The sequence below is a fragment of the Salvelinus sp. IW2-2015 genome, unplaced genomic scaffold (genome assembly GCF_002910315.2).
Source record: "Salvelinus sp. IW2-2015 unplaced genomic scaffold, ASM291031v2 Un_scaffold16459, whole genome shotgun sequence".
Taxonomy (NCBI): Eukaryota; Metazoa; Chordata; class Actinopteri; order Salmoniformes; family Salmonidae; genus Salvelinus; species Salvelinus sp. IW2-2015.
The window spans coordinates 109,342-133,352 of NW_019957596.1; the positions used below are offsets into that span (position 1 = coordinate 109,342).

Consider the following 24,011-nt stretch of genomic DNA (forward strand, 5'->3'; position numbering starts at 1 on the left):
TAAAGGCCTGGAAGACTGATGGAGCATTCATCAACCCGTACGGCATGATGAGGTACTCATAGTGCCCTGAGGTGGTACTAAATGCCGTCTTCCACTCTTCCCTCTCCCGGATACGCACCAGGTTGTAAGCGCTCCTGAGATCCAATTTAGTGAAGAAGCGCACCCTGTTCATTGACTCGATCGCACTGGCGATGAGAGGCAGTGGGTAGCTGTACCTCACAGTGATCTGATTGATACCTCGATAGTCAATACACGGGGGCAGACCCCCATCCTTCTTCTTCACAAAAAAGAAACTCGAGGAGGCAGGTGAAGTGGAGGGCCGAATGTATCCCTGCCCCAGGGATTCGGAGACATATGTTTCCATAGCCGCCGTCTCCTCCTGTGACAGAGGATACACGTGACTCCTGACTCCTGGGAAGTGCTGCGTCTATCAGGAGATTTATCGCACAATCCCCCCGATGGGGTGGTAATTTAGTCGCCCTCTTCTTACAGAAGGTTAGAGCCAAATCGGCATATTCTGAAAGGATGCACACGGTGGAGACCTGGTCTGGACTTTCCATCGTAGTTGCACTGATGGAAACCCCTACACACCTCTCTGAGCACTCTCGTGACCACCCCTTGAGAGCCCTCTGTTGCCACGAAATAGTAGGGTCATGACAGGCCAACCAGGGTAGGCCCAGCACCACGGGAAACGCAGGTGAATCAATAAGGAAGAGACTGATTCTCTCCTTGTGACCCTCCTGCGTAACCATGTCTAGTGGAGCGGTGGCCTCCCTAATCAGCCCTGACCCTAATGGTCAACTATCTAGGACGTGCACAGGGAAGGGCATATCCACTGGAATAAGGGGAATCCCTAAACTATGGGCAAATGAACGGTCAATATAATTCCGAGCTGCGCCTCAATCTATGAGTGCCTTATGCTGGGAATGTGGGGAAAACTCAGGAAATTTAATAAACACATACATGTGAGCAACAGGGGGCTCTGGGTGATTCTGGTGCCGACTCACCTGGGGTGACACAATAGTGCCGTGCCTGCTGCCTCAACTACCTGAGGAACACCCCAAGCACCGACCAGCAGTGTGCCCTCTGCGGCCACAGATGGTGCAGGGAATGACCCCTCCTCCGGTCGCCCTAAGCGCAGCACCTCCCAGCTCCATGGGCGTTTGATCGGAGGTGATGGGGGATGGAACGGATGGGCCACGATCCGGACGTCCGCGGGTGGCCAGCAGGTTGTCCAGCTGGATGGACAGGTCCACCAGCTGGTCCAACGTGAGGGTGGTGTCTCGGCAGGCCAACTCCCGACGGACGTCCTCGCGCAGACTGCACGGGTAGTGATCGATCAGGGCCCTGTCATTCCATCCCACGCTGGCGGCCAGGATCCGGAAGTCCAAAGCGAAATCATGTGCGCTCCTCGTCCCCTGCCTCAGGTGGAACAGACGTTCACCTGCCACTCGACACTCAGGCGGGTGGTCAAAAACTGCCCGAGTGCTGCTGGACGCGCTCTTCCACCGAGAAAGGGTGAGTAATGAGTAATTCTGTAATGTGTTTGTGTGTAGCTGATGAGATGAGTCAGGCACAGGACAGCAGATATGAGTAATGAAAGCAATTTTACTCAATAATATAACAATACACGTTGTATAAATAATGAAAAGTAGATCGGCGATGGCTAAAAGGCCGGTGACGTCGACCGCCGAACGCCGCCCGAACGAGGAGAGGGACCGACTTCGGCGGAAGGGTTTAACCTCTCTTGGGTATGTGGGACGTTCTTCAACAGTCAATGTAACTGCTGGGCGCCAAATTCAAATACAGAAATGCTCATTATAAAAAGTCAGAAAACAAAACATATTTTACATAGGTTTAAAGATGAACGTCTTGTGAATCCAACCAAGGTGTCAGATTTAAAAAATGCTTTACGGCGAAAGTAAATACCTTACGATTATTTGAGAACATAGCCCACTAGACAATTCATTTCAAACAGTAACCAGCCAAGTAGAACAGAGTCAGAGTCAGAAATAGAGATAAAATGAATCCCTTACCTTTGATGATATTCATATGGTTGCACTCAGCAGACATTCATTTACTCAATAAATGTTTATTTTGTTTGATAAAGTCTCTTTATATACAAAAACCTCAGTTTTGTTCGCACGTTTTCTTCAGTAATCCACAGGCTCAAACGCAGTCAAAACAGGAAGACAAAAAAATCTAAATTGTATCCGCAAAGTTCATAGAAACATGTCAAACGATCTTTATATTCAATCCTCAGGTTGTTTTTAGCCTAAATAATCGATAATATTTCAACCGGACAATAACGTAGTCAATTTAAAAGGTAAACAAGAATTGCTCTCTCTCTGTCGAGCGCATGAAAAAGCTCTGCGACACTTTAGCATCCAGTCATTCCAAATGCTCTTATTCCCTCATTTTTCAGAATACAAGCCTGAAACTATTTCTAAAGACTGTTGACTGTTTCTAAAGACTAGTGGAAGGCATAAAAAGTGCAGTTTCAGTCCTAAGTCAATGGATACTGTAATGGCATTGAATAGAAATGGCATTGAACTACAAAACCAAAAAGAAAACGACTTCCTGAATGGATTTTTCTCAGGTTTTTGCCTGCCAAATCAGTTCTGTTATACTCACAGACACTATTGTAACAGTTTTGGAAACTTTAGGGTGTTTTCTATCCGAATCTACCAGTTACAGTGGGGAGAACAAGTATTTGATACACTGCCGATTTTGCAGGTTTTCCTACTTACAAAGCATGTAGAAGTCTGTACTTTTCATCATAGGTACACTTCAACTGTGAGAGACGGAATCTAAAACAAAAATCCAGAAAATCACATTGTATGATTTTTAAGTAATTAATTTGCATTTTATTGCATGACATAAGTATTTGATCACCTACCACCAGTAAGAATTCCGGCTCTCACAGACCTGTTAGTTTTTCTTTAAGAAGCCCTCCTGTTCTCCACTCATTACCTGTTATTAACTGCACCTGTTGAACTCGTTACCTGTATAAAAGACACCTGTCCACACACTCAATCAAACAGACTCCAACCTCTCCACAATGGCCAAGACCAGAGAGCTGTGAAGGACATCAGGGATAAAATTGTAGACCTGAACAAGGCTGGGATGGGCTACAGGACAATAGGCAAGCAGCTTGGTGAGAAGGCAACAACTGTTGGCGCAATTATTAGAAAATGGAAGAAGTTGAAGATGACGGTCAATCACCCTCGGGCTGGGGCTCCATGCAAGATCTCACCTCGTGGGGCATCAATGATCATGGGGAAGGTGAGGGATCAGCCCAGAAACTACACGGCATGACCTGGTCAATGACCTGAAGAGAGCTGGGACCACAGTCTCAAAGAAAAACCATTAGTACCACACTACGCCGTCATGGATTAAAATCCTGCAGCACACGCAAGGTCCCCCTGCTCAAGCCAGCGCATGTCCAGGCCCGTCTGAAGTTGCCAATGACCATCTGGATGATCCAGAGGAGGAATGGGAAAGGTCATGTGGTCTGATGAGACAAAAATAGAGCTTTTTGGTCTAAACTCCACTCGCCGTGTTGGAGGAAGAAGAAGGATGAGTACAACCCCAAGAACACCATCCCAACCGTGAAGCATGGAGGTGGAAACATCATTCTTTGGGGATGCTTTTCTGCAAAGGGGACAGGACGACTGCACCGTATTGAGGGGAGGATGGATGGGGCCATGGATCGCGAGATCTTGGCCAACAACCTCCTTCCCTCAGTAAGAGCATTGAAGATGGGTCGTGGCTGGGTCTTCCAGCATGACAACGACCCGAAACACACAGCCAGGGCAACTAAGGAGTGGCTCCGAAGAAGCATCTCAAGGTCCTGGAGTGGGCTAACCAGTCTCCAGACCTGAACCCAATAGAAAATCTTTGGAGGGAGCTGAAAGTCCGTATTGCCCAGCGACAGCCCCGAAACCTGAAGGATCTGGAGAAGGTCTGTATGGAGGAGTGGGCCAAAATTCCTGCTGCAGTGTGTGCAAACCTGGTCAAGAACTACAGGAAACGTATGATCTCTGTAATTGCAAACAAAGGTTTCTGTACCCAAATATTAAGTTCTGCTTTTCTGATGTATCAAATACTTATGTCATGCAATAAAATGCAAATTAATTACTTAAAAATCATACAATGTGATTTTCTGTATTTTTGTTTTAGATTCCGTCTCTCACAGTTGAAGTGTACCTATGATAAAAATTACAGACCTCTACATGCTTTGTAAGTAGGAAAACCTTCAAAATCGGCAGTGTATCAAATACTTGTTCTCCCCACTGTATATGCATATCATATCTTCTGGGCCCGAGAAGCAGGCAGTTTAAATTGCATTTCATCCAAAATTCCAAATGCTGCCCCCTACCCTAGTGAAGTTAAGTCAGGGACGTGACAAAGAACCCAATGGTCTGATGGAACCCACAAATGTTGCTGAGTTAAATCAGTTCTGCATGCAATAGTGGGTGTTATTGAGTGTAAGGGGGCAATTACTTTTCCACACAGGGGAATTGGGTGTTACATCTTTGTTAAATAAATAAATAAAATAGGTGTACATTCAGGTTCCTTTGATATAATATAAGGTTTGGTTGAAGATCTAATAACATTCGGTATCACAAATATGCAAAATTACAGAAAATCTGAAAAGGGGCAAATCATTTTTCATGGCACTGTATATATGGAGACTATTTAGTGCAAACACAAAGGGTTAAATACATGTAGAAAAATTGATTTTAAAATGTTTCCGGATCTTTCTTATATGTCTCAGATATAGGACCAACACTTCAGAACAAACGTCCTTCCTTTTGGGACTATCTCTTGTTCCATGTAGTGAATATGTTATTCAATGTGTTTGCGTGGAGTTAATTGCAGAAAGGGCTCCCCGGTTTAGACAGAGATTAGACTCTTATGGGCTAAAAAGCTGTTTAAGTGTCTGTAGTTTCTTGGAGTCCCCGCTACTATTCTACAAGCATATCTCTCCTCCCTGTATCCTTTGACTGGCACTACTTTGATGTCAGCGTGGTGGCAGCAGAATCACGCCTCGTCACGGGGGGACGGGGGGGGGGGGGCGACACACACGTCCTGCAAGAACCAATATGTCTCTCCTACTCCAAACAAAAGGACCTGGTTTAGGGCTTCCCTTGCCAGTGGCATACCACGATAGGGAAAGGGGGTCCTCCTAGGTCCTCGGCACGCCTGGGGCAGCTGGGCTGGTCCGTTTGGGGGACGAGAAGGACTCATGCTCTGGGCCAGTGCAGGGCAGGACACTCTCTGCATTGCTCTCTGGGGCTCTCTGGGAGCTGAGGGCTTAATTGGCACAGGGCTCTCAGCAGGTGACTATTGTTGAGATGAAAGAAGATTAGCAGCACGTCGCTAACTAACGGAGTAGGCTCTTGCCACAGCACTGATAGGTAACAGCCAGATACGGACAGTCACTGTGGAAGGAGGTTAATAATCATATATGGTCTGAGCAGGAGGAGGGGGGGTTAACACCAAATGGATTTAAGGAGGGGACAGGTGGAAGTTAAGAGGCCCCCCGTGAAGAAGTCAAGCGTGCCAGGCTGTGACTTTAGACACTCTCCACAGGTGCTTTTGAGAACACGTGGCGCACATTGTTGGACTATTATTGTAGGCAACCCTGTTTATATTGGGGTAAATTAGCAAATAGTATGATGACACACACAACATGTATGGAGTAGGTTGCTGATTAGCATAATATGTGCCATAGCAGTCAATGGTTAACTTTGATGGTTCTTGAAAAGTTAGGCGCTTGCGAAGCCAGAGCTGTGAGATGTTGAAATGTACTAAGCCCGTAGTTCACAGAATTTCTTGTTTGCATAAATGTTAATTGTTTAGGTAGCGGTCAGTGCTGGTGATTTAGACCTTGTCAACTAAGGTGAAATCCTAACTTGAAATGGATGTGCTTAACTCCTGACTCAAGTTTTTGCACTTCTCCCATTGACATGAGTTGATCTAAAGTTAGGAATTGGCCCTTAGTGGAGTACATCATACATTAGCCTATGTTGTTACTCTAAACATAATTTAAAACAGAACTTACCTCTGTTTACCTTCAATGGATCAGTGGATTACCAATAATGGATTACTTCACTCTTTTACTGAAACGCAGGCTGGGATTCAATCCGAGCCGCACTGTAGCGCAGGTCACTCTTTATACAGCCGACAATTCGGCTTTCAAAAGCGTTTCTCCCGACATTTGCAGATGTTGCGTTATGGTAAACGCTGCACATGTCAGCTCAACCATAAATGACCTATACAAGTGGGCTGCTCTATAGTTAGGCTTGGATAGAATCCTGGCCTCAAATCTATAGTTTCTGGAGCCAACATGTTAACTCAGTGTGAGCCAGGCCTCATGCAGACAGGGAACAGTCCAAAAGGCCTGTTTACCACTTAACAACAGGTTGCAGGCAGCCAGAGTGGCCCGCTTGTTGCCCAACAAATCCATTGTCTGCAGCCCCCTGTCATTAGAGCTCTCTGCAGGGGGGGGTGCAGCAGAGAAAGGGCAGGCCGAGCTGACATCTGTGCTAGGGCCACGGGGTTAGACTCCCAGGTAGCCCACCTGTACAGCCTCGTTACTGGCCCTGAACACGGAGCAATTAACTGGCCAACTGGCTAAGAAGTAGGGGGGGTCCGAATGGATAGTATGTTAGTCACCGTCTAGCCGAAGATAGTGGGGAAGGTGGAGGGGTGGAGGAGTGGAGGGGGGATAGAGGTGGAGGTGTACAGGATATGGAGGGATAGACAGATGTAGAGATAGAGCTGTGAAGAAGTGGATGGATGGATGGATGGATAGATGGATGGATGGAGGGAGGGAGTTAAGGGGATGGAGGGGTGGAGAGTATGGAGGGATACACAGATGTAGAGATAGAGCTGTGAAGGGGTAAAGGAGTGGAGGTATGGATCTGTCTCTTATACACATCTAGATGTGTATAAGAGACAGGTATAAGGAGGGATAGACAGATGTAGAGATAGAGCTGTGAAGAAGTGGATGGATGGATGGATGGATAGATGGATGGATGGAGGGAGGGAGTTAAGGGGATGGAGGGGTGGAGAGTATGGAGGGATACACAGATGTAGAGATAGAGCTGTGAAGGGGTAAAGGAGTGGAGGTATGGATGGATGGATGGATGGATGGTGTATGGAGGGAGTTAAGGGGATGGAGAGGTGGAGAGTATGTAGGGATGGAGCTGTGAAGGGGTAAAGGAGTGGATGGATGGATGGAGGGATGGATGGAGGGAGGGAGGGAGGGAGGGAGGGGTGGAGAGTATGGAGGGATAGACAGATGTAGGGATAGAACTGTGAAGGGGTAAAAGAGTGAAAGGATGAAAGGATGGATAGAGGGAGAGTGTGGTGAGGGGGGTAATGGAGGGAGTTAAAGGACAGTTCACGCAAATTACACGATTACTTATTGGTTTCCTTACCCTGTAAAGATGTCTATGGACAAGGTACAGTATGACAGCAATCCATGCTTTGGTTTTGTTTAACTGGGCACTGCAAATTAAATGCAAGTCAATGGTACCGATATTAGACATTTTTCAAAATCATCCGAAAGTATCTAAAATTAATTGTATAGCACAATGAAGGTACATAAAGTGCAAAAATATCTAATATCGGTAACATTGACAAATGCTAAAAAGGCAGCATTTAGTTTTAGTGGTCAGGTAAACAACACCAAAGCATGGATTGCTGTCAGATCTTGTCCATAGACTGCTTACAGCGTACAGCAAATGTTGTAATTTGGATTAACTTTAAGGAGGTGGAGGGGCAGGGGAGGGGTGACTGAATCTGAGCATCTGACTGCTTACGAAAGTGTTTCTGTCCTGCTAACAATGGACTTAAAGCAGTGTCCTGACTCTGGCCTCGACACTGCCCTCCATTTCCACTGTCTGGACACACTTTCAGGATTCCCTGCTCGCGCACATATACACACACATGCACACACGCACGTACGTACGCACGCATGACTGCATACACAAAGCGACACATATACAAAGACGCTCACTCACTCACTCACTCACACATATGGTAAGGGTGCCTTCAAACCAAAATGCATTAAACGGTTGTCTGAATCAGTGGTGTGGTGGGGTGCAAAGAAATGATTAGCTAGAAACGGTGTTCTACGTTTTAAACAATTCTGACAGAAAATGCATTGAGGCCAAAGTAAGGATTTGGATGAGGAGAAGGGAGAATTTACCAGGGATAAGGGATGGATACGGGTATGAAATACCAAAAAGGTAAAGAAAACCTGCAGCAACTTTTTGCATGTGTTCATATCACACCTTTGCTTGTATATAGTGACCAAACAGAAGATACATTTTTCTGCATACGTACATTATTTCCACAGATATGTTGAAACAGACCATGTTGATAAAAAAAAATTATTAAAGAAACTACATCAGTTACAGGTAGAGCAGTTAAGCTACTTTATGTAGCTCAATCTTGAGTCGGAAAAGTAAAAAAATAATGATCCAAAATGATGCCGGCAGGAGGGCACAGGGCGGTGGTGGAGGGGAGAGGGACGAAAACAGTCATTAATTTAACACAAAGGCGTAATGACAACACTTAGGCCTTTTACTGCTAGTGGTTTATCTGGCACTGGTATAGCGCAAAGTGTCCCAAAAAATGTAGGGGATGTGCAGAGCCTGAGGTCTTGCGGTAATAGTCCCCAGCTTCTGACATACTATTGATCCCCAGTATATTGCTTCATTCCTTCTCCCACTTTCCTGCCTGTGTACCAATAATATCTACTTTCATCTGAAGTATGCACTCATTCACTACTTCCCACGAACCTAAAAGCATTGGATTAGTGGAGCCATGGACTAGTGTTCCCACCATGTTTGTAACGTGGGTCACATGTTCAGAATATTTGTGTATGATGACAGTCTGTTGTGTTGGATAAAGGCGTCATAAATTACCATATTTGCAATGGTAGTACTAAGACTTTACATGAAAGGTTTCTAAACTCAGTTGCTTCAATGGGGATTCAGTCAGATTTCCAAACAGGTACGTTGGCACGCACAGAAATCCTTTGGCTATGTATAGTTTTACTTCAATGGCTAATGGGAGGGGGTGAGGATCTTAATCGGAGAGAGGGAAAAGAGGCCATGACGAGTGAAAGGAGAGAAGTTCTTATCCCTTTAATTGTCAGTTAGAGAAGATAGGAGTAAACACTAACACCCACGTCCCCCACCTCCTTTTCCCCCCCTACTCCTCGCCACCCCTGGAACACTTCACAAAGTCACTCTAAAACCCTGCAATTAAGACAGAAAGGACCAGCAAAACCCTCGGTGCCCACTTCTCCTGCCAAAGCAAAGCTTTGGCGAAACAAAAACAGGTTTTCGCTGCCTGCACAGCCCCTCCTCCTCTCTGCAACACTGAAAACAAAACAAAACCACACAGAGGACCACACTTAAAGGGCATGTAGAAGCTATTTCTAAAGGCCAGAAACGTATGTAATAGTAACTTAGGGCACCCCAAGAAAAAATTCCCAAATTAAAAACTTAAAAACGTTTTAATAATACTGTAATATTGTTCGAAAAGTCAGCTCTAACAAATCAGCTCAAACTTCGGACACAGTCCCACAGCGACAGTCAGCATCACACAGTGAGGAAATAAAAATCCATGCTCACCCTTTATATACTTGTGAAAAAAAAGCAAAAAACACTTGTAGGTTAGTGATATGGAGCTAGCTAGCAATTGCATTTTTATTAATCAAGATGGCCAAGCTTTGTGTGGTAGCAGGGTGTAGCAACACTTGCTATACAAATGTCAGTATGTCTCTATGGCCACGCAAATTAAACAGTTTGTAAAAAGTGGAATACATTTGTGAGAAGGAGGTGGGCGAATTTGGCATCTACTCGTCAATCTGCGGGGCACATTTCATCCTTGAGAACTTCCATGGCTATCAACAATGGAAGGAGGGCTTCAGCAAAACGTTGTTTTTTTCAAAATAGATGCTGTCCATATCAACAACGTGGCTGCAGCACCAGCAGAGACAGAGCACTATCAGGGCTTCACCTGGTAAGTGAAAGAGCTAGCTTACTACCTCTATGCTAAAGTTAGATAGCTATAGAGCTGCTACATTTAGCTCACTTCATCCATCTAAATAACTCTGATTAATGCTAAAGTAACCAAATGAACGTGTCTGCCAGCCGTTGGTAACTAACAGGTGCTGTCATTCTACAGATAGTACAAGCCTATGGGAAAAGAGCAGTTTTGGTCGCGATGGAGGTCAATGTTTCTGTATAGAACCCTGTGGCTGGGGCTGAAACTGTGTGCGTGTCTATATGTGTGGATGGCGAGCTAAACCGAAATGGCCATGTATTCAATCGTGGATCTGGTGGCATTTCGGACAAAGGACACAGTGATGGATTGTGGATTTTGCTCAATAGAAAGTTTATTTCTGGGGCCTCCCGGGTGGCGCAGTGGTCTAGGGCACTGCATCGCAGTGCTAGCTGCGCCACCAGAGTCTCTGGGTTCGTGCCCAGGCTCTGTCGCAGCCGGCCACGACCGGGAGGTCTGCACAATTGGGCTAGCGTCGTCCGGGTTAGGGAGGGTTTGGCCGGTAGGGATATCCTTGTCTCATCGAGCTCCAGCGACTACTGTGGCGGGCCGGGCGCAGTGCGCGCTAACCAAGGGGGCCAGGTGCACGGTGTTTCCTTCGACACATTGGTGCGGCTGGCTTCCGGGTTGGAGGCGCGCTGTGTTAAGAAGCAGTGCGGCTTGGTTGGGTTGTGCTTCGGAGGACGCGTGGCTTTTGACCCTCGTCTCTCCCGAGCCCGTACGGGAGTTGTAGCGATGAGACAAGATAGTAATTACTAGCGATTGGATACCACGAAAATTGGGGAGAAAAGGGGATAAAAAAAAAAAATATATATATAGAAAGTTTATTTCTGGAGCTTGACGCATAAGTTGTGTTTTGGGAGCTGCTGGCTGTCTGCACTTGGGCTCTCTGTGGGTGTGGATGGCTCATTGGATGGTGTCTGTGCTGCTGGGGGAGTTTTCTATAGAGCCTTCTTGGTCATGGATCTGATCGCGGATCTGGGGTAATTCAGGAGATGTCCCAGAGACAGGCTTTCTTTAGAGGAGTGGATTGGGGATTTTGTTCAATGGGAGGGTTTGTTTTATTTTAAATCTAAGGATCGATGTTGTCACAGTTGCTTTTTGCTGAAGAGGCATCAGCTAACATTAGCTTGCTATAGCTAGCTATCCTCTATCTCTGTTTCTGTTTCTGTTTCTTTATACCTTTCAAAATAAGTGAGCTAGAGTTTGTTTGTGTACTGCCATATGTTGATAACAGCTAAGTTTGTTACTGGTATGGGCTAGTAAATATCCTAAAGCTAGCCAGCTAGACAGTGATAGCTGCAAGCTAAAACCAGGGAGAGAGGGAGGAGAGAATACACTTTCTGTTTCATCTGCTGCTGGCTTGATAATGTTCACTCAAATAGGTTTTTCCACATGTAATTGATTCAATTAGATTTTTATTCTATAAAGATTGCAATTGTGTAAATATGTTGTGAATAGTGTACAAAAATCCTCAGAGACGTGTTCCATACTTGAACTTGTTGCACATCAGCTTATCATGTACAGTAGGCTCACCGTGTGAGTCATCAAAATTACCATCTTGCGTTCGAGCCTTTCCAGTAGTCTTCGTGGGTTTTTATGTGTGGGGAGCAAACATTTGTAAACTAACAACACATTTTTCCATGTATATTAGTTAATATACAGCAGCAACTACATAAATATCTGATACAGTAGGATCCATTATATGATACCTGGTCTTTAAGGACCTGGTCTGAAACAAGGGTATGACCAGAGCTGAACCACCAAAGGGATGTGTGYGTGTGTCTGTCTGTCTAAAAAATAAAAAATAAACATAAATACCTTATTTACATAAGTTACATTCAACCCTTTGGGAAAATGCAATTGTATCAATTATAGACTGTAACATAACAAAAATGTGAAAAAAGTAAAGTGGTCTGAATACTTTCTGAATGCTCTGTATGTGCAAATATAATCATGAGGTGTGAGGGTAATGATAATAAACATTACAGAAACTAGATCAGTCAAAATCATGTTTCTTTTACTTGACATAGCCTATTTTCAAGCATCCTGTTGGTAGTTAGCCATGAGAGAAACATTTATTTTCAGAATGACTGTTCAGGACCTTTAAGCTATCATGCAATATGACACTGGGGATGGAATGTCTCACTAACTCAATCCTCATTCTCTGGAACATGTACGCAGCCAACCGTCTATTGCTCAATTGATCCAATGCACAGTTGAAGCTAGAAATCATTCAGAAAATATACCACCAGCATCATTACAGTAAATACAGTACACCCCTACCCTCTTCCTCCTCCTTCCTCAAATCTGCCCCTCCCTTCTCTCTCTCTCTCTTACCTCATGTCTCATACAATGCCATGTTAATGTGTCACTCAAAGGTATGTTCCTTTCTTTTAACTGCCAGTTGAGTTGAGGTGGGGGTATATGCATGTCTACCCATGACAGACGATTCATTCCCCATGTCTATCTGTTCTTGGTTTAAATATTAACTCTGCGCCATCCAATGGACGGAGTCCCGCGCACAGATGCCCTAAGATATTATTTTTTTTAACTCTCCATCATATCTCCATCTGAGCAGAATGTCTTGATGATGCGGCTACATACTCATGCACCTTGCAAAATACAATAAGTATCAGTGTAGGCCATTACATTAAGAGACGTGCATAACAGCGCATCTTAATTCGTTCTTATTAAATGAAACAAGCGGCGTAGATGTGGATCACCAAGACTCCAACTGTCCAATATCACACGTCACAAGTTTGACAGCTTTAGATCGTCAAATCAGATTGCTTGGAGAGAGGGGATAGAGCTCAGCCTTTACTGCTACTGCAAAATTAAGATTAGTTGTAGTCTACTTTCTCACCTCCCCCAACCCACGCAGCAGTTTTCCTTGCAGGTTCGGAGCGTTCCCGAGCCCCACACGCACCCTACTCCGTGTGACCCTACCTTCACCATGGTGAGTGTCTTGGTCACAAAATTTGACAGTTAAACATATATGTCTTGTTGTCCATTTTCCTAATAATATGTACTTTATTGTTGTGTTAGTGTTCATCAGCGCATGGTGACCATAATGCGCATTTTTACGCACAGTCTTCACCGGCAATTTGATGCATTTGCAGATTTCCATGTGACTAGTTTTGTAAATACATTTAATTCAAGTTTTGTAAAACAGCGTAGCCTACCTACAATGTTGACTGAAGTGCTGAGATTTTGTGAGCGGGAGTCATGATCGAGAATTTGCACAGTCTGGATAAGGCAGACGCAACAGGTAGATAGATCATGTTGATCGCTATAACTCTCGAGGAAATTTTTCCGTATATCACATTACGGCATGGGAAATTGTGGATTGCTTGTGGTGTTGATTTAATTATTCAGTTATATTTACATCTGATAGTGTGTTTATTCGATCTGACTGGAATTCACATCAAATAAGGATGGTGCATCTAAGCTTCATTGAAGCCAATTTTTTTAATAGTTCCATGCTAGAAAGTAAGAGAGACAGAGAGAGAGTTCACAATTTATCACCATTTATCCCAATTAATCACATCTGTCTGCATTAGGTGATGGATTATTGTCACAATTGATAATTATGAATATGTTATCATTTACAATTAGGCCTTTTATTGATAAACTTTCACTTTATTGATGAGATATCCCTCGTGCCTATTTGTTTTACAGAGCACTGCCCTGACTTGTCAAGATCTGAGCTTTGTAGGGGGCCAACTCTACAACTGCCCTTACCCAGCCCCAACGTCGGCAGACAGTGTTGACGTTTCCACGGTGACTGTGGCCTCCTTTTGGGCCGCTGGTCCCCCGGACGACACAGCCTGCCAGCACGAGCCAACACAGCGGGGTAAGTCTGTTGAAATTAAAATTTACTTCGCAGTGATATGCCAGGTTCAGCGCGAGACTCCATGTGGCTGGCTCGTTTATCACTGGAATTTTCCTAATTTGGATATCACATAGTAGGATTGATTTAAAATCACATCCTAAGGCTTCTGTTTTTTTTTCTTCAAATAATGTTTTTATTTTCTCTACTGTACACATTACTTACTCATGTAGGCCTATCTATCACAGGCCTTTACTGCTATTTGCAGCTATTATTGTTGTATTTCTGATATTTAGGTCCATGTCTCTGTCTTCTCTCCCATCTAGAACTCTACTCCTGCTTGGACTTTGGGGCCTCTCGACCTGAACCAATCTGGACTGACCACCTGTCACCACATTTGCAGAGAAACAAGCAGGTAGCTATTTACACTAACAAAACTGGAGGGTTTATTCAGGTTCTACCTGTGTGCAGGGGCAATTTCAGGTGCTACCTGTGTACAGGGGCATAGGAGCCAGAGGGACAGGGGGGACATCTCCCCCCAATGTTAGAAGCAGGTCAAATGCCCCCCATCTCAAATAAATACAGCAATTCGCGAGACTTTTATTTTGATTTTTTTTCTCACCAGATTCATTGAGGAACTTTTATTTTGAAAAGGCCTCTGCTGCTGGAATGTGAGTCACTTCCCCCACCTCCACTGGCTGCTTCATTCTCACTCTCGGTTGTTACTAGTATTGTGGCAGTGTGTGTGTGAGAGAAGAACCACTGTGCAGCACCACCATCATTACTCACCGCACATGGAAAAGTAATTGTTGTTGGCATCAACAAAGTACGTTTAAGTAAAACGTGTACAAAAGGGCCGAATAATGGCGCTGGAGACGATGGCTGACGTTTTACCTGCTCGTAACCAACTGTGCTATTTAGTTATTTTTTTTGCATTGTTTGTAACTTGTTTTTTTACTTATTTTGTACATAATGTTGCTGCTGCTGCCGTCTTTTATGACCAAAAATAACTTCTGGGCTTCAGAACAGCGATTACTCACCTCGAACTGGAAGAAGCTTTTTCCTTTAATGAGTCCGATGAGAATTATATACAACTTTCTCGGGAACAGGCCCAAATCCCAATCATTTGCGTGAAAAAAGACGGCGAAAAAGGGGGCGGAGGTCGGGCTCTGAGAATTCATAGGTGAGCAAGTAAACCCCCACTTCCATCCGTTCTATTGGCCAACGTGCAATCATTGGAAAATAAAATCGATGACCTACGATCAAGATTAGCCTACCAACGGGACATTAAAAACTGTAATATCTTATGTTTCACCGAGTCTTGGCTGAACAACGACACAGATAATATGGAGCTGGGGGGATTTTCCACGAACTGGCAAAACAGAGAAGCTACGCCTGGTAAGATGAGGAGTGGGGTTGTGTGTCTATTTGTCAATAACAGCTGGTGCACGATGTCTAATATTAAAGAAGTCTCAAGGTATTGCTCGCCTGAGGTAGAGTACCTTATAATAAGCTGTAGACCACACTATCTACCAAGAGAGTTCTCATCTATATTATTCATAGACGTCTATTTACCACCACAAACCGATGCTGACACTAAGACTGCACTCAACCAACTATATAAAGGCCATAAGCAAACAAGAAAATGCTCATCCAGAGGTGGCGATCCTAGTGGCCGGGGACTTTAATGCAGGCAAACTTTTTCGCCTAAATTAAAGTGCAGGCGAAATTAAAATGCATTAAAATGCAGGCGAACGTTTTACCTAATTTCTACCAGCATGTCACTTGTGCAACCAGAGGGAAAAAAACTCTAGACCACCTTTACTCCACACACAGAGATGCATACAAAGCTCTCCCCCGCCCTCCATTTGGCAAATATAACCATAATTCTATCCTCCTGATTCCTGTTTTCAAGCAAAATCTAAAGTAGGAAGTACCAGTGACTCACTCAATACGGAATTGGTCAGATGACGCGGATGTTACGCTACAGGACTGTTTTGCCAACACAGACTGGAATACGTTCCGGGATTCATCCAATGGCATTGAGGTGTATACCACCTCAAATCAAATCAAACTTTATTTGTCACATGCGCTGAATACAACAAGTGTAGACCTTACCGTGAAATGCCTACTTAGAAGCCCTTAACCAACAATGCAGTTCAAGAAGAGTTAAGAAAATATTTACCAAATTAACTAAAGTAAACAATAAAAAATAATAAAAAGTTACACAGTAACACTCAGTTTTATGCTCGCTTCGAGGCAAGCATCACTGAAGTATGCATGAGATCTGTTCTGGACGACTGTGTGATAACGCTCTCGATAGCCGATGTGAGTAAGACCATTAAACAGGTCAACATTCACAAAGCTGCGGGGCCAGACAGATTACCAGGACTTGCACTCAAAGCATGCGCAGACCAACTAGCAAGTGTCTTCACTGACATATTCAACCTCTCCCTGACAGAGTCTGTAATACCTACATGTTTCTAGCAAAATCTGGACCCCTACAAATCAGCCGTGCTAGACAATCTGGACCCTATCTTTCTAAAATTATCCGCCGAAATTGTTGCAACCCCTATTACTAGCCTGTTTAACCTCTCTTTCGTATTGTCTGAGATCTTCAAAGATTGAAAAGCTGCCGCGGTCATCCCCCTCCTCAAAGGGGGAGATACTCTAGACCCAAACTGCTACAGACCTATATCTATCCTATCCTGCCTTTCTAAGGTCTTCGAAAGCCAAGTCAACAAACAGATTACCGACCATTTCGAATCCCACCGTACCTTCTCCGCTATGGACCTCAGCCACGCTCAAGGTCCTAAACGATATCATAACCACCATCGATAATACTGTGCAGCCGTATTCATCAACCTAGCCAAGGCTTTCAACTCTGTCAATCACCACGTTCTTATCGGCAGACTCAACAGCCTTGGTTTCTCAAATGACTGCCTCGCCTGGTTCACCAACTACTTCTCTGATAGAGTTCAGTGTGTCAAATTGGAGGGCCTGTTGTCCGGACCTCTGGCAGTCTCTATGGGGTGCCACAGGGTTCAATTCTCGGGCAGACTCTCTTCTCTGTATACATCAATGATGTTGCTCTTGCTGCTGGTGATTCACTGATCCACCTCTACGCAGACGAAACCATTCTGTATAATTCTGGCCCTTCTTTGGGCACTGTGTTAACTAACCTCCAGACGAGCTTCAATGCCATACAACTCTACCTAGGTGTCTGGTTAGACTGTAAACTCTCCTTCCAGACTCACATTAAGCATCTCCAATCCAAAATTAAATCTTGAATTGGCTTCCTATTTCGCAACAAAGCATCCTTCACTCATGCTTCCAAACATACCCTCGTAAAACTGACTATCCTACCGATCCTCGACTTCGGCGATGTTATTTACAAAATATCCTCCAACACTCTACTCAACAAATTGGATGCAGTCTATCACAGTGTCATCCGTTTTGTCACCAAAGCCCCATATTCTAACCACCACTGCGACCTGTATGCTCTCTGGCCCTCGCTTCATACTCGTCGCCAAACCTACTGGCTCCAGGTCATCTACAAGTCTTTGCTAGGTAAAGCTCCGCCTTATCACAGCTCACTGGTCACCATAGCAGCACCCACCCGTAGCACGCGCTCCAACAGGTATATTTCACTGGTCACCCCCAAAGCAAATTCCTCCTTTGGCCACCTCTCCTTCCAGTTCTCTGCTGACAATGACTGGAACGAACTGCAAAAATCACTGAAGCTGGAGACTCATATCTCCCTCACTAACTTTAAGCACCATCTGTCAGAGCAGCTCACAGATCATTGCATCTGTAATTAGCCCATCTGTAACTAGCCCATCTGTAATTAGCCCATCCAGCTACCTCATCCCAATACTGTATTCATTTATTTAGTTTTGCTCCTTTGCACCCCAGTATCTCTACTTGCACACTTACCTTACCTCATTTGCACACACTGTATGTAGACTTTTTCTACTCTATTATTGACTGTATGTTTGTTTATTCCATGTGTAACTCTGTGTTGTTGTATGTGTCGAACTGCTTTGCTTTATCTTGGCCAGGTCGCAGTTGTAAATTAGAACTTGTTCTCAACTAGCCTACCTGGTTAAATAAAGGTTCAATAAAAAATAAAAAAAGGTCTACACTTGTTGTATTCGGAGTATGTGACAAAGTTTGATTTGATTAGCATGAATGTGAATAAACTTTGATATGTTGGAACGAACATAAGCCTTCTCCTGGGTAGTAGCTAGTTTGCTTTACATTTAAGGTTTTAGTCATTTTTAGTTGTGTCAGGGTTTATCTAACTAGCTTACGCTAGGTTTTATCTAACTAGCTAACTTCTGGTTTTGTGAAAAACTGATAGTTAGTCTAGGCAGCTGTCTAAACGTGTAGTAATCATGGCCAAATAACGACCTCCAGGGGGCCCCCATTGAATTTGCTAGTCACTCTCACTCAGATATCATTAAAATGGCATAAGTCATGGCAAAATGTGTAGAATTGCAGGAAATTAGCTCAGGTGTGTGCGTACTGGTAGCGAAGTCAGGTGCAGGAGAGCAGAGATTTGTGAACAGGCGCACACTTTATTTAGGCAAAAGTGCAAAATGCGCAAAACAGTCACAAGAATTATGTTTAACAATAAACATCTTCGTGAAAATACCACGGAAAACACAAACCAGTCTAGCGCGTCAACAATAGACACGTAACACAAACAATCTTTCACAAAGACATGATGGGGAACAGAGGAATAGATACATGTAGATTGATTGGGGAATGAAAACCAGGTGTGCAGGGAACAAGACAAAACAAATGGATACATGAAAAATGGAGTGGCGATGGCTAGAAAGCCGGTGACGTCGACCGCCAAACGCCGCCCGAACAAGGAGAGGAGCCGACCTCGGCGGAAGTCGTGACAAAACCACAAAAAAATTCTCCACCCCATGGCAAAATGGGTAGAATTGCAGGAAATGTGTTATTACAAAATGTGTCGAATTGCAGGAAATTCACTTTAAAACCAAATGTTTTCATTTTGCCTTCAAGAGTGGGGCCACTAAAATGTCTTCTTCTTCAAATTAGTAAATAAAATTATGAATATATAATTTGTACTGTAGATACTTACAGATTTGTCTTTTATTTTCCTAAGCTTCAAGACACGTTGATACAGAGAGAGGGGGAACTGGCAAGACTGCATGAGGAAAATAACAATCTCAAAGAATTCTTAAACTCCTCATTTGTGAAAACGTTGGAGGAAAAAACAAAGGTAATTACTTCATAATCAAAGATCATTCATGGCTGATTGATTGATTAATTTCAGCTGAGTTTATCTCTAGTTATCTCTAAATGTAGCCTAATAAGTGTGCCCTTTGGAAAGCCTAATTTCCCAGTTTACAGAGGTGTAGTTTCTCTCAAACAGCCTCCTTACTTGTGTTCCTCCTTTTCCATAGAGACTTCTCTCTGCTCAGAGTGGCGATAGGAGGAGGAACCGGAAGCGGAATTCCGAAATCCAGAATCTGCATGGTGTTGGAGAATTCCGGAACCTCAGTGCCAGTCAGCTTCTCCTTGGTTCTCAGGTAAAACGGACCTGCCGGAACTTGTCCCTGCAGTTCTGTTCCGAAGAGGAGCTAGCCAGCACCCCACCTGTGGACCTGTGGATCCTGCAGACCTTGGGCCTGAAAGACGAGGACACCATCGATACAACATCCACTGAATACAGCTTTAACTCCCCCATTGACTCCCTCACCAAATGCAGCTCCATCACAGACTCCTCTGGTGACTACTGCCAAACAACCGATCATAAATCCACCGCTTATGACACACCTATTGACGGCCCTGGTCATGGTGCCAGTATAGGACTATATACTGATTACTGCTTTAACACCAACAGTGACTACAGTGTCTCTACAGACTCCGTCTCTAACTTCACTGGAACTGTGCCCTCTACTCCATACAGCCCTAGCATAGAAGTCACCCCCAATTTCCAGGCCACCCCTTATGACGCCCCACTGCCCCAATTAGTCAACACTCTCTCGTCAATTGACCCAATACAGCCATTCAGGCCCATCTTAGCCTCCTCTCCCAACCTGTCTCAGGACAGTAGTCCCGGGCTGCACCACACTACCAGCCCGCACTGCCGTAGCTCCTCCAGTCCTGTAGGGGGTGATGTGACGACTCAGTACCCTGAACTGTTTACCCCACGTAGCCGGACAGAGCTAGCTTTCAGCATGTCCCTAAACCCTTCCAGCAGCGTCAGACTCAAGACACACAGCTTTCCTCAGGGACAGGCCTTCGTCCGCAAGGACACCCTGGGAGGCTGGAACTTCACCTGGGTCCCCAAACAAGGCCCGTAAGCCTCATTTATATCCTACGGACAGACGCAAGAACTACAATAAGCTATGCAAAATAGCGACCCTGCGTGGTTGCGTAGCAAGAATAAGCAGACATGTACAGCCCCGTGATTTGTAACAAGATGCAAATAACTAGACGCAAATACGCAGGATCGCCATTTTGCGTAGGTAACTGTGTTTGTGCATAGGCCTGAATGAAAAGCATAGGAGGTAGCTGCTAGCTGCTAATCCAAAGGACGATGGATAACTTGCTGTTCTAAAAGAGAGAATGACTGCCACAGAGACAATTGCCCTTGTTGAGGTAAAACACTGTTAACCACAGAAAAGTAAAACACTGCCCTGTACCCTTCAGCTGCATACACATAACTGGAAAAAACAGCCTTAAAGCAGCAGTGCAGTTTGGCAAAGTCGAACTGCCTAGTGCTTACAGCCTTGAGCACATTGAATATTTCACCTGTACTGTAGAAGAACAACACAAAGTTTACAGATAGTAAACAGGTTGTAAAATGTAGCCTGTAGAAGTTGATCAAATTTACCTCTAAGCTATAACAATGTTATTAATGAGACATTAATGAGACAGCTGCCTGACAAAAGTGCCAGACAGAAGTCTACAATTTTAATTTTAATGTGTAAATAATCCTACTACATATTAACCCTACTTTGAGTGTCAATGATGTTATAGGGAACAGAGTTTTTCTTAGTCAGTTCAAACGGTCAGTAAAAACTTGTGATGCTAGCAATCAGGGCTCAATCAAACATGGCACAGTACCTGACCAGTACCCAAGGAAACGCTCCCTAGATATACACCATGGATACACTACATGACCAAAAGTATATGGACGCCTGATCGTCAAGCATCTCATTCCAAAATAATGGGGATTAATATGGAGTTGGTCTCCCTTTTGCTGCTATAACAGCCTCCCTCCACTCTTCTGGGAAGGCTTTCCACTAGATGTTGGAACATTGCTGCTGGGACTCGCTTCCATTCAGCCACAAGAGCATTAGTGAGGTCAGGCACTGATGTTGGACGATTAGGCCTGGCTCTCAGTCGGCGTTCCAATTCATCCCAAAGGTATTCGATGGGGTTGAGGTCAGGGCTTTGCACCACTCCAGCAAGCTTTACACCGCCGTGACTTGGCATTGCGCATGGTGATCTTAGGCTTGTGTGCGGCTACTCGGCCATGGAAACCCATTTCATGAAGCTCCCGACGAACAGTTATTGTGCTGATGTTGCTTCCAGAGGCATTTTGGAACTCGGTGCTGAGTGTTGCAACCGAGGACAGACGTTGTTGCTCCTAGACGTTTCCACTTCACAATGACAGCACTTACAGTTGAACGAAGCAGCTCTAGCAGGGCAGAAATTTGACAAGCTGACTTGTTGGAAAGGTACCATCCTATGACGGTGCCACGTTGAAAGTCACTGAGCTCTTCAGTAAGGCCATTCTACTACCAATGTTTGTCTATGGAGATTGCATGGCGGTGTGCTCGATTTTATACACCTGTCAGCAACAGGTGTAGCTGAAATAGCTGAATCCAGTAATTTGAAGGGGTGTCCACATACTTTTGTATATATAGTGTATCTATGGTGCATATCTAGGGAGCTTTTCCTGGTGTGAGAAAAAAAAACTGGTCCTACTGAAAGCGTTTTACACACTGCCGACAAAAACTAGAGTAAAATGTGCCCTTCCAGTCCCTACAAACCACTGTAATACACTGTCTCTTGATTTTATATGTACACAATGTGATTTTATAATTTTGTAAGTTGACCTGAGTTTGTGATCAAAAAAAGAAATACTGATTAGCAATTTTCTCTGTGAATTTTGTTCCACATACTTTGACATAATCCATTTGAAAGCCAGTTTGATCACATTTCACGTGTTTTTTTGCAACCCTTTATGCCATGATGGTGATGGTATTAGATGTAGTCGCTGTACCAGAGTGGTGTTCACAGGACCAGTGGAATCCGCATCTTTTCATTGCTCAACCCCTTTACACTTTTTTTGTGGATATGATTCCTTTTCTCTCTTGAACCTTTTTTCATATAGCTCATTGGCTAATTATCATGTCTTGTAGGCAGTAGGTGTGTTTGAACTGCATCAATGCTGAACAAACTGAGTCAAAATGTTGTCATAAGACTAGTTTGAGAACCAATAGATTGCCCCAAGACAAGTCATCTGAAACGTAATGGCATAAGGATGGAACAAAGTCCTTGGACTTCAGATTGAGATATCGTCGCACCAAGCCAACCATTTTTTTGTGAAGGAATGGTGCAGTCTCACTCACATATTTTTTGTTTATTGGATAGAACAGACATATAGAGAAACAATAGAGCAGAGTGTGCTGAAATAGCAGTGGGCTGGATTCGAACCCATGCTGCAGCGGTATATCTGATCAGAACGAGTCTGCATAGACAGCTAGACCACCCTAGGCCACACCCAGCCAACCTTGTTACAGGGATGACCTGCTATGCTACATTAACTAAGCTCACTACGGCACCTGTCTCTCCACACTTTCCAGGAGCTTTTTGTTCCCCTTTACTAAAAAACAAAAGACGACCAGCAGCTCCCGGGAGAGATACCCACCCTGATCCGCCCACCAAGGTAACGATGGGTTGCATCCCCTGGGGTGGAAAGACGGGATACACCCCCCCTCTCGGGCTCCCTTGAGAGCTTACGGAGTCTGAGGGAAAGTTCAGTCTCAGAGTTAGCCATGGTGGTGCATGAGCGAGTGGTCTATCCTTAATGACAAGGTAAAGCCCCTACAGATGTCCACCAGATTGGGTTGGTAAGATGTAATAAAGGTAGACAGACCCTGAGACAGGAGGCTTGGCTGGTGAACCCACGGTCGGTCCTCTTTTTCCGGGCTAAGTGTCGGGGAGGCAAAGGGGTCATTAAGTGGGCCTACCCTGCTGAAACTCAATATGGCCCGAGTGTTTCTGAGGAGGGGGATCGTATTGTTTATGCTCACCCAGCTGACAGCCTTGCTAGCTGCTCAAACTATCATCATCGCTGGCATATATTACACGTCTAGGGGGAATGGAAAGACTGACGTTAGTGAGAGTCACGTATACGAATGTACCTATGGCAGGTGTTCTTATATTGAGAGAATTAATTGAAGAGTTCGGCCCTCTATTACCTAACAATCCTTCGACAAGAAAGTTTAGTCAGACACTGACGGACGGTTTCCCGGATACAGATTAAGCCTTGTCCTTGACTGAAACGTTACTTCAGTGGTAATCTTAGCTAACCCAAAACTAAAATCGTGCATAATTTGGTCAGCTGTGTGATTAAATGCTGGGTCTATTTAGTTCTAGTTTGCAAAGTCTCCACCCTCAGGCAAAGCCCAGAGAGGGGATGGACCTGCCTAAATTTGTCCAATAAGAAACTCTGTTTTTGTTGGAATTATTTTTCCTACAATATGCACTCATGAATACACCCCAGGTTTCACAGTGCAACAACCATTACTAGCAGGGTAGGGTAGAGTACTGGTGAATAAAAGGGGCAGTGCAGGGAATTAGGAATGGTGGTAAACTGGAAATAGGGGTCCAGATAGCAGGTGCAGGTGGCTGATATAATGAAGTGGAGAGGGATGAATAAGTTTGGTTTATGGTAGGACTAATGTAACCTACATACTGTAACACAGGTGGTTTGGTGATCAGGTTCGCCTGAGACCTGATGAAAAGTTGTACTAGCTCCCCGAGGCAATTCGCTAAACTTTGGCTAAGGGGGCTGATATGCTCTTCTGGT

General features: G+C 44.4%; 1 protein-coding gene across 1 annotated transcript; it reads left to right on the top strand.

Annotated features, from left to right (window-relative positions):
• Window positions 1-7,460: 7,460 nt before the first annotated feature.
• On the top strand, window positions 7,461-22,031 carry gmnc (geminin coiled-coil domain containing). Its single transcript, XM_070442673.1, has 6 exons — window positions 7,461-7,475; window positions 12,992-13,051; window positions 13,774-13,948; window positions 14,251-14,339; window positions 19,065-19,181; window positions 19,366-22,031. The coding sequence occupies exons 1-6, from the start codon at window positions 7,461-7,463 to the stop codon at window positions 20,266-20,268; spliced, it is 1,359 nt and encodes a 452-aa protein (XP_070298774.1). The 3' UTR covers window positions 20,269-22,031.
• Window positions 22,032-24,011: the final 1,980 nt, after the last annotated feature.

Excerpts from the sequence above, each read along its gene's own strand:
- gmnc (XM_070442673.1), top strand. Across the intron at positions 13,052-13,773 it reads GTGACCCTACCTTCACCATG|AGCACTGCCCTGACTTGTCA; the intron begins GTGAGTGTCTTG and ends TTTGTTTTACAG. Across the intron at positions 14,340-19,064 it reads ATTTGCAGAGAAACAAGCAG|CTTCAAGACACGTTGATACA; the intron begins GTAGCTATTTAC and ends TATTTTCCTAAG.